The following is a 12,740-nucleotide window of genomic DNA, read 5'->3' on the forward strand; positions in this document are numbered from 1 at the left end:
TGGGATTAAAAAATAGGTTTGTTATATCGGTCAGTTTGTTATAAATGTGTACGTTATAAACGTAGTTTACTGTACATGAAAGCAGCATCAAATCAATCTCATTTATTTACCCATTGATTGTCCCGTCCGAAACAAATATAATCACTTGACTGATATTGATTTCACATGGTTACAGGTTTCATGGAGTTTGTGGCCACTCCCCTGTTTATGGAGTGGTACCGCTTCATGCCATCCGATTTAAGTCGCAAGATGCTGAACAATATAGCCAGGAACAAGATCCAATGGAAGAAGATTATTGACGAGGAAGCTCTTCAGGTTCACGAGTCCGACAGTTCTTCCTCGAAGAATGAAGAACAGTCGAATGATGACCAGGAGCAGAGTGACGACGACGAAGGTGAAGATGAAGATGAGGTGGAAGAGGATGTATGCAGCGAGGAAAATGATGTTGTGGAGAACGACATCAACCTCGCTTACCACTATGACTCGGAGCAGATGAGCGAGAGTGGGCGGAGTCTGTCGCCGGTGTCGGAGGACGTTAATGTTGTCATTGCTCCTGGAAGCAGGAGACACAGCATGCCACCTGTGTTCATTCGAAGGGATCTCAATTTCTATTTGGGAATGCGGAGAGACAGCGGACCTAAGATTCCCCTCCTCCGACGACAGAGTCTGCCGACGACAACACTTTTCAAATCTACCTCATCAGATATTACTGTTTCCCCGGCTATTGTGAAGGAAGTTCGGAGTCTTTCCATGGAAGCACTCATGTCTCGGCCGAAAATCTCAAATCTGAGTCCGAGCATTGAAGCTAGTAGACTAGCTAGTGGGTTAGAATACTTGAACTTTGTGCCATTGAAAAATCAAACTTTGGTGCTGCAAAGAGGGAGTATAACAAAATTTACCTCTTCCCAACGAACAATCAATTCCTTGTCGGATATTACATTCCAGTCAAACCGCCCGCTCGATAGGGATGATTTGAGAATGCACTCAGACACACTAAAAAATGACAAAAACCTTCCAAATGTTGGTCTTGCATCGAGCTGGCCGACAATATCGCCAAAGGCTAAGATAATCAGTAAGGGTATTCCAGGAATGAAACTCCAAACAAACATTTCATTTCTTGCTCAAAAGGAGAATGAACCAAGGGGAGACAACTGCGATGTGAGTGCTGACAATCCACCTATATGTCTTTCAGAGCACCAGCGCGAGGCTGCCCCGGGCCGACCTCATTAAGTCAAACATTTCCATGTTGTTTCTCATCTGTTTGTCAGTGTTGCACCATTACGGTTGTCAGTGTTCTTGATGAAAATAACCGTACCACTCTCATTGTATAAACCTTCTTTCTTACAACACATCTGAATGAATCAGATGAATCTGTGTATGATGTTGTTAGGAGTGCTTTTATTAGATGAAAGGTTTTGTCTTTCATCATTATTGGATATTTTTTTGCATAAACACATACCGTCTCAACAATTCAGGTCAAGCAATGCAAATGGATAAAGAATATGTATAAATACTGCTGTTCAGTTCTAAACCTCGTCAGGTAGCTGCAGCGATGTGCCAGTACCAATGTTATATTATCTGAACTATTAATGCCAGTCTCGTATACCAAAGTCCAGACACCTTGGAGTCATGATATACTGAAACGCCCTTCATATGTATTTGTTTTCATGTGGTAGCATATTTGCCGTTTAAGTACCCGCTTTAATAAGTAGAACAGCCCTTACCCACCTCTAGACCTCCCTGCAAGTGATCTTGATAATCGTTTATTGATGAATATTGTTGGGGTTATTTTGATGAAATTGTGTGCTCAATTTTCACTACACTTTCACTTTCCTAAAAAATAACTTTTTTATCAGTAAAGTTCAATTCATTTCGGTGAAAGTGTGTGGGAGCTGATTGGCTGTTATTTACCGTGACACTGACCAGATTAACGTTATTGTTGCCTCGAAATAATGACTGCCACTTGAAACAGCTAGAGTATTGAGGTTTATTCATAGAACACTATAGGTTGCAGATTAATCTCTTTCCATCTTTTCACTGAAATATTAAGTATAATGATAAGTGATGATGTGTCGCATTGTTTACCAGGGTTTTACCTTGACTTGCAAAGGAGAGGGTCCAGGGGACCCAAATAATTAATGTAAAGGGTCCGTGCAGGCAATATGAGGGTCCTGTAAAGTAATGAAATGGTGTTGTGTCTGTACGTTTAGGTTATTTCTTTAGAGCCTGGAATGAATTAGTGATCATGTGGACAGAGGTCATGATTGATGGATGAAATAACAGACACCCATAATTGCTCTTTATACGGTGTAGGTACAATGAATATTAAATATTGTGTGTCCCTTCGGACTAGGGCTGGGACGACTCCAAATGTACTGCCCGGGGTACCCAACCCCCTATTACCCGACCCGACCCTGGTAACCCACCCCCTATTACCCGACCCGACCCTGGTAACCCACCCCCGATTACCCGACCCGACCCTGGTACCCGCTGTAGGTCCCAAGAGACTGGTACAACATACCGATAAGGAATTGCTTGAGAAGAGCCCTGGCAAAAAGTATTTAGGTACACTATAAATTTATCTGGTCATGCATGACTGAAGTTCAAAAATATATGTCAGAAGGAATGCATGAATAGTTTGAAAAAAATGTGAACATTTGTGACCTGTAATTTTTTTAGCAATATATCACGTGACTAACCATGGGTCCTGCTCAGGACCCACCCGACCCGAGTACCTGAGTTTCCTGTCCCAGCTCTACTTGGGACTCAGTATATATTCTTTCTGAGTCCATTCTCCTCATTGGTGTGTCATGTAAAACCCTGGTTGACTGAATCGCCCAGTGAACAGTGTTTGTTCTCCACTCCTCTTCTTCCAACATCATATTAAACATTTAGTCATTTTCTAAGTGCCCAGGGCGCTTATTAAAGCAAGTATGGTATGTCAGTGATCCCAGGGAGATTCTCGGCTTCAGCTTCAAACATTGTAGAACAGTGTAGAACAGTCCTACAGATGAAGTTAAAAAATAATATAGATTTTTAGGCATAGCTACATCGCAATAAGAAATCACTGGATTTTACTTATATTTGAAGAATACCTAAATTAATTCTGTTGACATTAATTTATTTATTAGTTTCATGCTGAAAAATGGTGCTGCTCATGCAAAAGTCATTTTTTTGGTCAGTTGTTTTGCTCAAAGTCTCTATTAGCATTCAAGTGAGGTTTGTCGAAACCATACATGTTATTCCTTAGCGTTGGAAGTGGTTATCGTGACAACGTGACAGCTGTGGTTAAGACGTGTTCTTAACGGTTGATGATGAGTGTTAAGACAGGGAAATGCTTCAAACAGGATCATGATTCCTTTTAGATATTTATTTACTGTTAGTGTTGCTTTTCTAAAGTGTTTTAGTATATGCATAACACATTTTTACGAGGGAAGCTAATTTTGGTCACGTGTGATTTTTAATGTCTTAAGAAATAAAATCTATAAACTTCTATCATGATATGCATGTTAATTGATATCACAAATTTGCATGAGGCATGTCCTCTAAGGGTTAATTGTATATTATTGTATTGTTTTTTTAATAAAAATAAAGAAGAAAATTATGACAATGACCTAAAATGATCACTGACTCAGTTTTGGGGGCAAGTCTGGTGAAACATTTAGAAATTCACCTGAGGGTTGATTTCATATAATGTGATCGTTTTTTATCGAATTCAAAATTATCACCTGTAACTGAAACGGCTATGAGCACTGACTCAGTTATTTGGGCAAGTCTGGTGAAATATTTACTCTGAATAAATTCCCTTGATCATATGTGTTTCATGTTCGGTTGATGAACAATGAGTGTATGCAGGATGTGAAATTTTGCTTTTCGTTGTTGTCATTTGAAACTTGTACCTAAGTAAAAAAATTGTATTGAACTATGCAAATAGTGTATTTGTAGACCTGTAAAATTGTCAATGCTTATTTGAACCAGTATGTTATTTATTTATTAATTCCAGTATGCCCATCCTCGTCAGCCATCAGATGTATTCCTTGTTGTTCTATGATACTCTGGGGGATAAGATGCCCAGCAATCCAGTCCATATGTACCCAGGAGTACATTATGACGATATTGTCCTGTGTTGTGGAAACTTTGTTACTGTCTGGAATGACTTGTTTATATGGAATCTGATGATAATCATATTTATCAAGGCCATGATTAAAAAATTACTTAATTTTATATTTTGGGGGCTCGGAGGCCCAGTCGTGCCAAAATTTGCTGTGCAGAGTTGTCCTTTGGGCCCACCAGAAACAGATGATCGTGAGTTCGAATCCCGGTTCACCTCGATTTTGTTTCTAGGTTTGTCAGCACCATACCTGTGCTTGTGGGTTTTACCGAAGTGGTAAGAGTCTGAGACGTGGATTATTTCGGGCTTTCCTCCCACATTGATACAACTGGATTACTGTGCAAAGCGGAGTTTAAGCAACTCACTCACTCACTTGTTTATTTTGTGAAGCAAGGGGTTATTTGACCATCAAAGTGCTGACAGAAATAACAGATCTAATTTTAGTGTATTGGGATTAGTTATCACGTAATCAGACATTCTTCTTAAGGGCTTGAAAAAACAGTACACTAGGATACAGTTATTGATAAATTTTGTATTTAGCATGTCAGATGGTCATGCTCCCAATAACAATATTCTTTTGTTGAAAAAAAGAAGAATTTGTCAATTCTTTTAAACAAGTGATAAGTCAATCTCATTAAAATCAGACCTTAGTTCTCGCTACCGCTAAACAAAGACATCCCATTAGGGGTCACGTCAGAACGACCTTTCATCCAACCAATCAGAGCGTCACTAACCAGATCATGAAAGTGACAGTCGGAATGTGATTTCTAATCATACAACCTCGAAAAACATTAACACGGGATATTCCGAACGATAGATACGGGTTTAACGACTGAATCCATACAATCGAGACCATCTATTAGCCATTCCAGAATGTTCTTTTGTTCAGGTTTCAAATTTGTAATCGATAATTTGTCAAAATATGTTTCGAAGCGTAGTCGCCAATTTTGAATTAGTGCCGTAAAGCACGAGAAAGCTGCCTTCTGATTGGTCATTCCATTGGTCGATCAAAGTTCGCGCAAGGCCGGTCTGACGTGACCCGTAATGGGATGTCCTCAGATCTTTGTTTAGCGGTAGCGATTTTAATGAGATTGGTGATAAGTATGATCTTAGTGCTACAGCAATCAAAACTCTCACAAATGTTGTAGTGCTATAATGTAGGGATCTTATGGGTACTGCGGGTCGTGTTGACACGGAATTGAATTCCATGCCATGGACTTGTTTATCCAACCAGGGCACGTGATGGAAGACAAAGTTTAGTGCTTTGGTTGTGTGGACTACACAGTAACACAGTCATGTTGAAAATGAGGGTGCCGTTGTACAAAGCGATTTTAGTGCTAGTATCCCAATTACGTGGATCGATGCTCATGATGTCAATCACTGGATTGTCTGGTCCAGACTAGATTATTTATAAACCGCCGTCATATTGCTGGAATATTGTGTGGCGTTAAACAAAAAACATCATCATCATCATCATCATCATCACCATCATCATCATATTAGTGCGAAGGTGATCGTAACTCCGATACCTTAACATAGACTTACGATAGTCTTAGCGCTAAGGTTGTTTTGTACAACGGTACCCAGGTCTGTATGTTACATTTCAAAAGACATGAGTTGATGGCCTCATGCTCCACCCGTTTTGTTGCTTGTGAATACCGGTAGGTCATATAGATGATGATGTCATATTTCAGTAGAAATGTTTCAAAAATAAAGCATTTTGACTGTTTCTTGTTGACAGCTGCCCAGTCTCTGTAGCTCTGAGTATCCTGTTGTCATGGACAGTATCTGCATGACATACTTTCCAACGAGGTGCTTTTTGTATTCATTTCACTTGGGGAGCATGTGTTTCAGTGAACTGTTTCAAAGAATAGGGTTAAAATTAACATAAATAATTATTTTCTATCTGAATAAGCAGAATTGAGTAATCAAGCTGTAAAAATGGTATATAGTTTTATTTTGTATATTTATTTATTGTTTAGTAACAAAAGATATGAATGAGAGTTTTAGAATGTATTGCATTTAAAGCATAATATCATCATGTCTTAAATCTGCAAAATTCTTTCTGGTGTTGACAATGTTTTCAGTGTAATTATTTTAATAACATTCTCAACATGTCAATAGTTTTATTTAAAAATTATGAAGTAGGTCATGCTTTGATTTTGTTTATTACCAAAATGAATTCTTTTTGAGTTCAAATGTAGAAGTTAAAAGTTCATAGTTTGGTCAATCTTTTCAATTACTTGGTTCAAACTATTTACCTGGCTTGATTTTCAAAAGAATTGGGGTAACAGAAATGTGTTCCTCTCATTTATAAAATTGGATGAATTCAAGCTTGCTGACCAGCAGTGGAACTGACTCTCTTGCTACTGTTGTAATAATGTAAAATTTATATAAACAGTACCGGTAGAACACTTTCTGAAGTAGTAGTAGAAGGGTGTTGTTTCATAAGCAGTACCAGTAATCATCAGTTCTCGTCCAGTGGAAACAACCTCACAGTTGATTCATTCATAACTTCTGTGGGTGATGTATGTTTCTTCTTATAAATGCAGGATTCCATCTGAATAAATCTGTGATGTAAATGATAATTTTGGTAATTGTTTGTTAAATATATTCAGAAAGTTCATTGAAGTACATTTAGCCTCAGGACCAGTCTCAGGTTGATTTATTGCATTAGCTAGACCATGTTCCAGTCCATGACCATGTGCACCCAGCTTATCATCTTCCATTTCTCTCAGATCCTCTTCCCCACCAAACCTGTCCTCTTTCATCTCACCCTGTTCATCTCACCCCTGAATAATCTCACCCCTAATTCACCTCACCACTTATTCTTCTCACCCCTGAATCATCTCACCCTAATTCACCTCACCACTTATTATATGCACCCCTGAATCATCTCACCCTAATTCATCTCACCACTTATTCTTCTCACCTCAGAATTATCTCACCCTAATTCATCTCACCTCTTATTCTTCTCACCCCAGAATCATCTCACCCCTAATTCACCTCACCTTTTATTCTTCTCACCCCGGAATCATCTCACCCTAATTCACCTCACCACTTATTATACGCACCCCTGAATCATCTCACCCTAATTCATCTCACCACTTATTATTCTCACCTCAGAATCATCTCACCCTAATTCATCTCACCTCTTATTCTTCTCACCCTGGAATCATCTCACCACTTATTCTTCTCACCCCGGAATCATCTCACCACTTATTCTTCTCACCCCGGAATCCTCTCACGCGTAATTCATCTAAGACCTAATTCATTTCACTCCTAATTCATCTCACCCCTGATCCATCTCAGCCCTCAAACCACAATATTCATACGTTAATTATCACTCTCACTCACTCACTCAAAAGCGACCTACTTACTCAACCACCCACTCAAGTCTACCCTACAGCCCACTCACTCCACACTGTCATCATTTGTGTGTTAATGTTTTGTAACTTGTTAAACATCCCCTTGATTTTGTCAACATAAAATACTTGAAAACATGCAGTATTTCAGTGATAATGTTAATGATTAAATACTCACATCCTTTTCTCCCAGGAAGTCCAAGCTTCTGATATTGAATGTTTTTGACCACATGTGAAGTCGATTTATTCTTTTCTTTGTGCATGCTACCCTTTAACTGGTTCCTTAGGTTGCCATGTTGTATCTTGACAATGTTTTACCCAGTTTTGTCAATTGGAAAATATCCCTGTTTCAAACACTAGGCATGGCAAAGGTTGTTTTCGATACCCAGACCTAGCCCAGTTCATTTGTCATGCACAGCACCCAAGTACACATCTCATAGTATGCAACTCTTTAGTGTTTCCCATATTTCATCTGAAGGGATGATATCAAACTATTCAGACATCATATTCTATTTTCTGTCGTTTAGTTTGAGACTAAAAGGTGACCAAACATAATGTCTTGTCAGGTTGAATGCTCATCTTTGTCATCGTGGACATATGTCAGTATATATGAATGTGAGTACATATTGATCACTCAGCTCCTTAGAATGTGCCCTTGCCCAATTGATGACACTTTATCAATTTTTTATGCGAAGGTGCAAATTTTGCAAACAAATGAGCTGTTATAGGATCCACTGATCATGGGTTCGAATCGCAGATTAATCCATGGTCTGCACAGGATCCTATGGTGAAGGTTCAAATCTCAGATTAATCCATGGTCTGCACAGGATCCTATGGTGAAGGTTCAAATCTCAGATTAATCCATGGTCTGTGCAGGATCCAATGGTGATGGGTTCAAATCTCAGATTAATCCATGGTCTGCACAGGATCCACTGGTGATGGGTTCGAATCTCAGATAAAGTCATGCTCTGGATGATCCACTGGTGATGGGTTCGAATCCCAGATAAATTCATGCTCTGGATGATCCACTGGTGATGGGTTCGAATCTCAGATAAATTCATACTCTGGATGATCCACTGGTGATGGGTTCGAATCCCAGATAAATTCATGCTCTGGATGATCCACTGGTGATGGGTTAGAATCCCAGATCCCCCCTGATTCATGACCTCAGTCAGTGGGTTTCACCAAAGTGGTGTTTGTCTACTAGCTCTATCACCGTGTTTTCCTCCTCATTAATGACAACGGATGTTCAGCTCAAATGCCTGTTAAACCCAACTTACAAACAAGTATGTCATGCCTAGTGAAGACTTCAGTGTTAAGTGTCACTCACGTGGGTGCTAAGTCGTGTATGGTATGTTTGATATACCAAGCCAACTTTCACATATGAAGATCATCTGTTGTGTAATGAACGGAACTAGATGATGAGGGTGATACTTTTTTTAAATAGATATTTCATTTGTCACATATGCACTGTCAGTCCATTATACATAGATCATTACATGTCTCATTCATTTTATTCAAGTTGAAAATTACTCCAGAAAATTTAACTTTTTCACAACTTTTCATATATTTATATTGAAATTATAATATTTGCCACTGCAGGTACATATCATGTTGTGTTTAATGTATTTTTTCACATTTTTAAATTCACAATTGAATATTTGTATTCTTTATTATGATGTGCAAGTATGCATGTGCTGACTTGTTTGAGAGAATGTTGGCTTGTTTGAGAGAGTGTTGGCTTGTTTGAGAGAATGTTGGCTTGTTTGAGAGAATGTTGGCTTGTTTGAGAGAGTGTTGGCTTGTTTGAGTGAGTATTGGCTTGTTTGAGAGAGTGTTGGCTTGTTTGAGAGAGTGTTGGCTTGTTTGAGAGAGTGTTGGCTTGTTTGAGTGATTGTTGGCTTGTTTGAGAGAGTGTTGGCTTGTTTGAGAGAGTGTTCGTTTGTTTGAGTGATTGTTGGCTGTATTGTTTGTGAAAGGCTTGTGTTCAGCATGTATTCTACATGTGCTGTTTGCAAATATGCACTTCATAAATAGCAGGTATTGTCATAAACAAAGGGACACGTTATCAGTATTATTTTTGTAAGAAAACCTTTTGACTGACAACTGGCACAGCCCCTGATCTAGAATGAACTCTTGGGCACATGTTTTATGATAAAAATTCACACAGAACCAAACCACCATAAAAATAAATTATCTATTGAACAATACTCTTTACTGTGTTAAAAATGAAATTTGAAAATTTTGTCTCAGAATTGAAAAGACCACTCTACGGAGTAGCTGCCTCACTCTAAAAGTCTTCATTAAAAGTTTGGCATAGAAAATGTGCTTATGGGATCCAAAGTCAAATATGGATTTAATTAGCATCCTCGATTATCTAGTGTATTAAATCTCCATTCTGTTGTGATACATATCCTTGACACATTCTTATCATCTTCAGCAACCCATGCTTGCCATAAAAGGCGACTATGCTTGCCGTAAAAGGTGACTATGCTTGTTGTAAAAGGTAAACATCTGAGACCTGCACCACTTCGGGCTTTCCTCCCACATTAAGCTGACACGCCATGATATAACTGGAATACTGTTAAAAGCGGCTATAAACCCAACTCACTCACTCACTCACTCCTGTCTTCCACAATGAAAAGTTTCATTTCTGTTTTCGATTTTAGAACATCCAAATTTCATTTTATTAGGAAAACCAAATATCAGGGACAAGGTCTTACTAGGAAACAGTAATACGTCATCCCAGATCCTACTGCCTGTAAAAAGAATAGTTAGGTTTAATCGCAAGTTCCAGCATAGAGGTTTTTAATCGAGGATGCTGCATAGTCAAATGTCGCTCCTGCAGGAGCACCTGATTGCATGGAGCCTCTGTGTGTGTGTGTGTGTTTTGTGTGTGTTCGTGTGTGTTGTGTGTGTGTTGTAACTTTGTTGCCCCTCCAACTCGAGAGCATGAATCCTGATGTGTTGTTCAAGTATTCATTCTCTTCCTCAAGAGTTCATTTGACTTTTGTGTGAGAATTGGTGTGTTTGATAATATGCACACCAACATATATAACATGTTTCTGTTTACAAATGTTGAACAGCAGTATGATTTGTAAAATAACCCTGTCAGGTTTGTTAGGATCCTTATGTGAGTGTAGGTACAATGTGAAGCTGACATTTGTTGTGTATATGAAATGAAATTTTCACACACTGCATTACTTTAATTACTTCCTCAAAGTTATTATTTGTGAGTCCATGTTTGTTTGTACCAGACCTGAACGTGTTGGCAGTTGCCCTGTAGTTGTAGCAGGTTTTATACAATATTCACACATGTATACAAGTACTAAACGTACAAAATGGCATGCTTTAGAAAATTTGAAATGGTTCCAGATCCAAATACCTATTCCACCTTGATGTTAATTATATATTATCGGACATTTAATTTTTTATGACTTGTATTCATATATTGAATTTAAATTCAAATTAATGATCATCTAGCCTGTCAGTGTTTATGATTCAGTGACTAAGCTGCTTTCCATCCCAGAACTGATACCCTTCAGAGCCCTATTCCAGAAAGCAGTGTTGGCGGCAGGGATCCGGAAACGGTCATATGCGCCGGACATGTCAGATTTGGAATTTCAAATGTCCGGTTTAAAATATTGCTTACCGGACATTTAAATTTTTCTGTCCAGACATTTTAAAAAACAACGCTCCCTTCAGGGTCCAAATAATTGATGAACGTTATCGTATCCCTTCAGCAAATTCAGGTGAATAAAAAGGTATAACAAACTTGGTTAATAAAAGTATGAAATTTGATAACATGGGGCTAATGTGATTGTTACTCCCATACTTCAACCAACACAGTCATCGTGATAACATCACATTTGGGAACAGGGTCCTGAAGTAGAAACTTGTTAATGTTACTTCTTCGTCCTTGCAGCACTTTTACTAAATCTGAAACATTAAGCTGCTTCCTTCTTGCAGCACTTTTATGAAGACCTTAACACCGATTATGGCTATTTGCCTCATTTTATTTAAGATAATACAGCACTTTTAGTTGTCTTGACCACTGACCTTTGCTATTTGGCCTCATGGTATTTCAACTCCTACAGTTTTTTGTGACAATGGATGTTAAGGTTGTGTGGCCGCCTGTATTCAGGGGAGAGTGTGAGGTGCATCCCAGTGTTATTTATGTGAGTTGTTCGCCATACTTTGAAAGTAAAAGAGGATAAATAAATGCTAGATATGCATAGGAGTGTACGGAAATTGTTGATGTTGTGTAATGTATATATGTGTTGTCTGAAAAATCTAGAAATCCACTCATTTCCCCCAAATCCACTGTCATGACACTTTGTCAATGAGAATAACATGACATAACGCATTGTGAAGCTTTATTTACTTGTTGAGAGAGATAAGACTTATTTATATTCTGGATGTATGTTTCATTGTTAAACTCCTAACTTGTTGCCATGCTACTCTTTCCTAGTTTACCTAATATGAAGTAGTGGATTAGCTGTTATTTTTCAAATCATGTAAAAGTTCCTAGATTAAACTATGATCTCACTTCCATCTTGTGTCTATTGTAATTTTGTCTAATTAGACTGCCTCTGTGGTCTAGTGGATGGAGAACCTGCCGGGAGAGTGGAAGGTCGGTGTCATACCAAGACGTTAATAGATGGTACTTGTTACCTGTCCGCTCAGCATTAAGGGCTAAAACATATTGTGTCTGAGTTTGAGGTATTCATGTTAAACTGCGGTATGGTATGGGCTAGATCTATAAAGCCTGTATAAGTCTGGAGTAGTACAAACAGCCACACTCACACACAAGTGCTTGTACGTCGCTATATATAAGTGAAATATTGTAATCTTGAATGTGACGTTAAACGCCATATAATTACCCCACCTTGTTTCAATCATGTAAATTAGTGAATGATAACTGATGCCTGGGTCAGCAACATATCCACACAGTGCTCATTTGAGTTGGCTGAGGAACAGGGTACTAATTCTGACCCGTAATCACACGTCCACCGCCAAACTGGATCCAACGTACACAGCAAAACAATAACTAGGTCATATGACGGGGACTACCATTGCCAAGAGCATATATTCTGAAGTCAAGATGCTCTGGACAAATTCAGCAACATTATGATTATATGAGTGGTTTATTCTCCTTGCAGTGTTTTATTGTATGATAAACAATAATAACGAGTCGTTTCTGAGATTTCAACATTATGTACAGCCTCTTCAAGGAAGTTAATAAAATTACAAGCTTTAAAAAT

At 38.5% G+C, this 12,740-nt stretch overlaps 1 protein-coding gene across 2 annotated transcripts in view; it reads left to right on the forward strand.

The window, feature by feature from the left end:
* LOC139480455 (high affinity 3',5'-cyclic-AMP phosphodiesterase 7A-like) overlaps nucleotides 1–11,998 on the forward strand; it is a 99,607-nt gene extending 87,609 nt beyond the window's left edge. For both annotated transcript variants that reach the window (XM_071263532.1, XM_071263533.1), the window contains exon 14: nucleotides 176–11,998. In XM_071263532.1, the coding sequence (XP_071119633.1) occupies nucleotides 176–1,230 (1,055 nt within the window). In that variant the 3' untranslated portion in view covers nucleotides 1,231–11,998. The remainder of the gene's footprint in view (nucleotides 1–175) is intronic.
* Nucleotides 11,999–12,740: the final 742 nt, after the last annotated feature.

Source organism: Haliotis cracherodii, unplaced genomic scaffold (assembly GCF_022045235.1).
Source record: "Haliotis cracherodii isolate W230 unplaced genomic scaffold, xgHalCrac1.p SCAF_4, whole genome shotgun sequence".
Lineage (NCBI taxonomy): Eukaryota > Metazoa > Mollusca > Gastropoda > Lepetellida > Haliotidae > Haliotis > Haliotis cracherodii.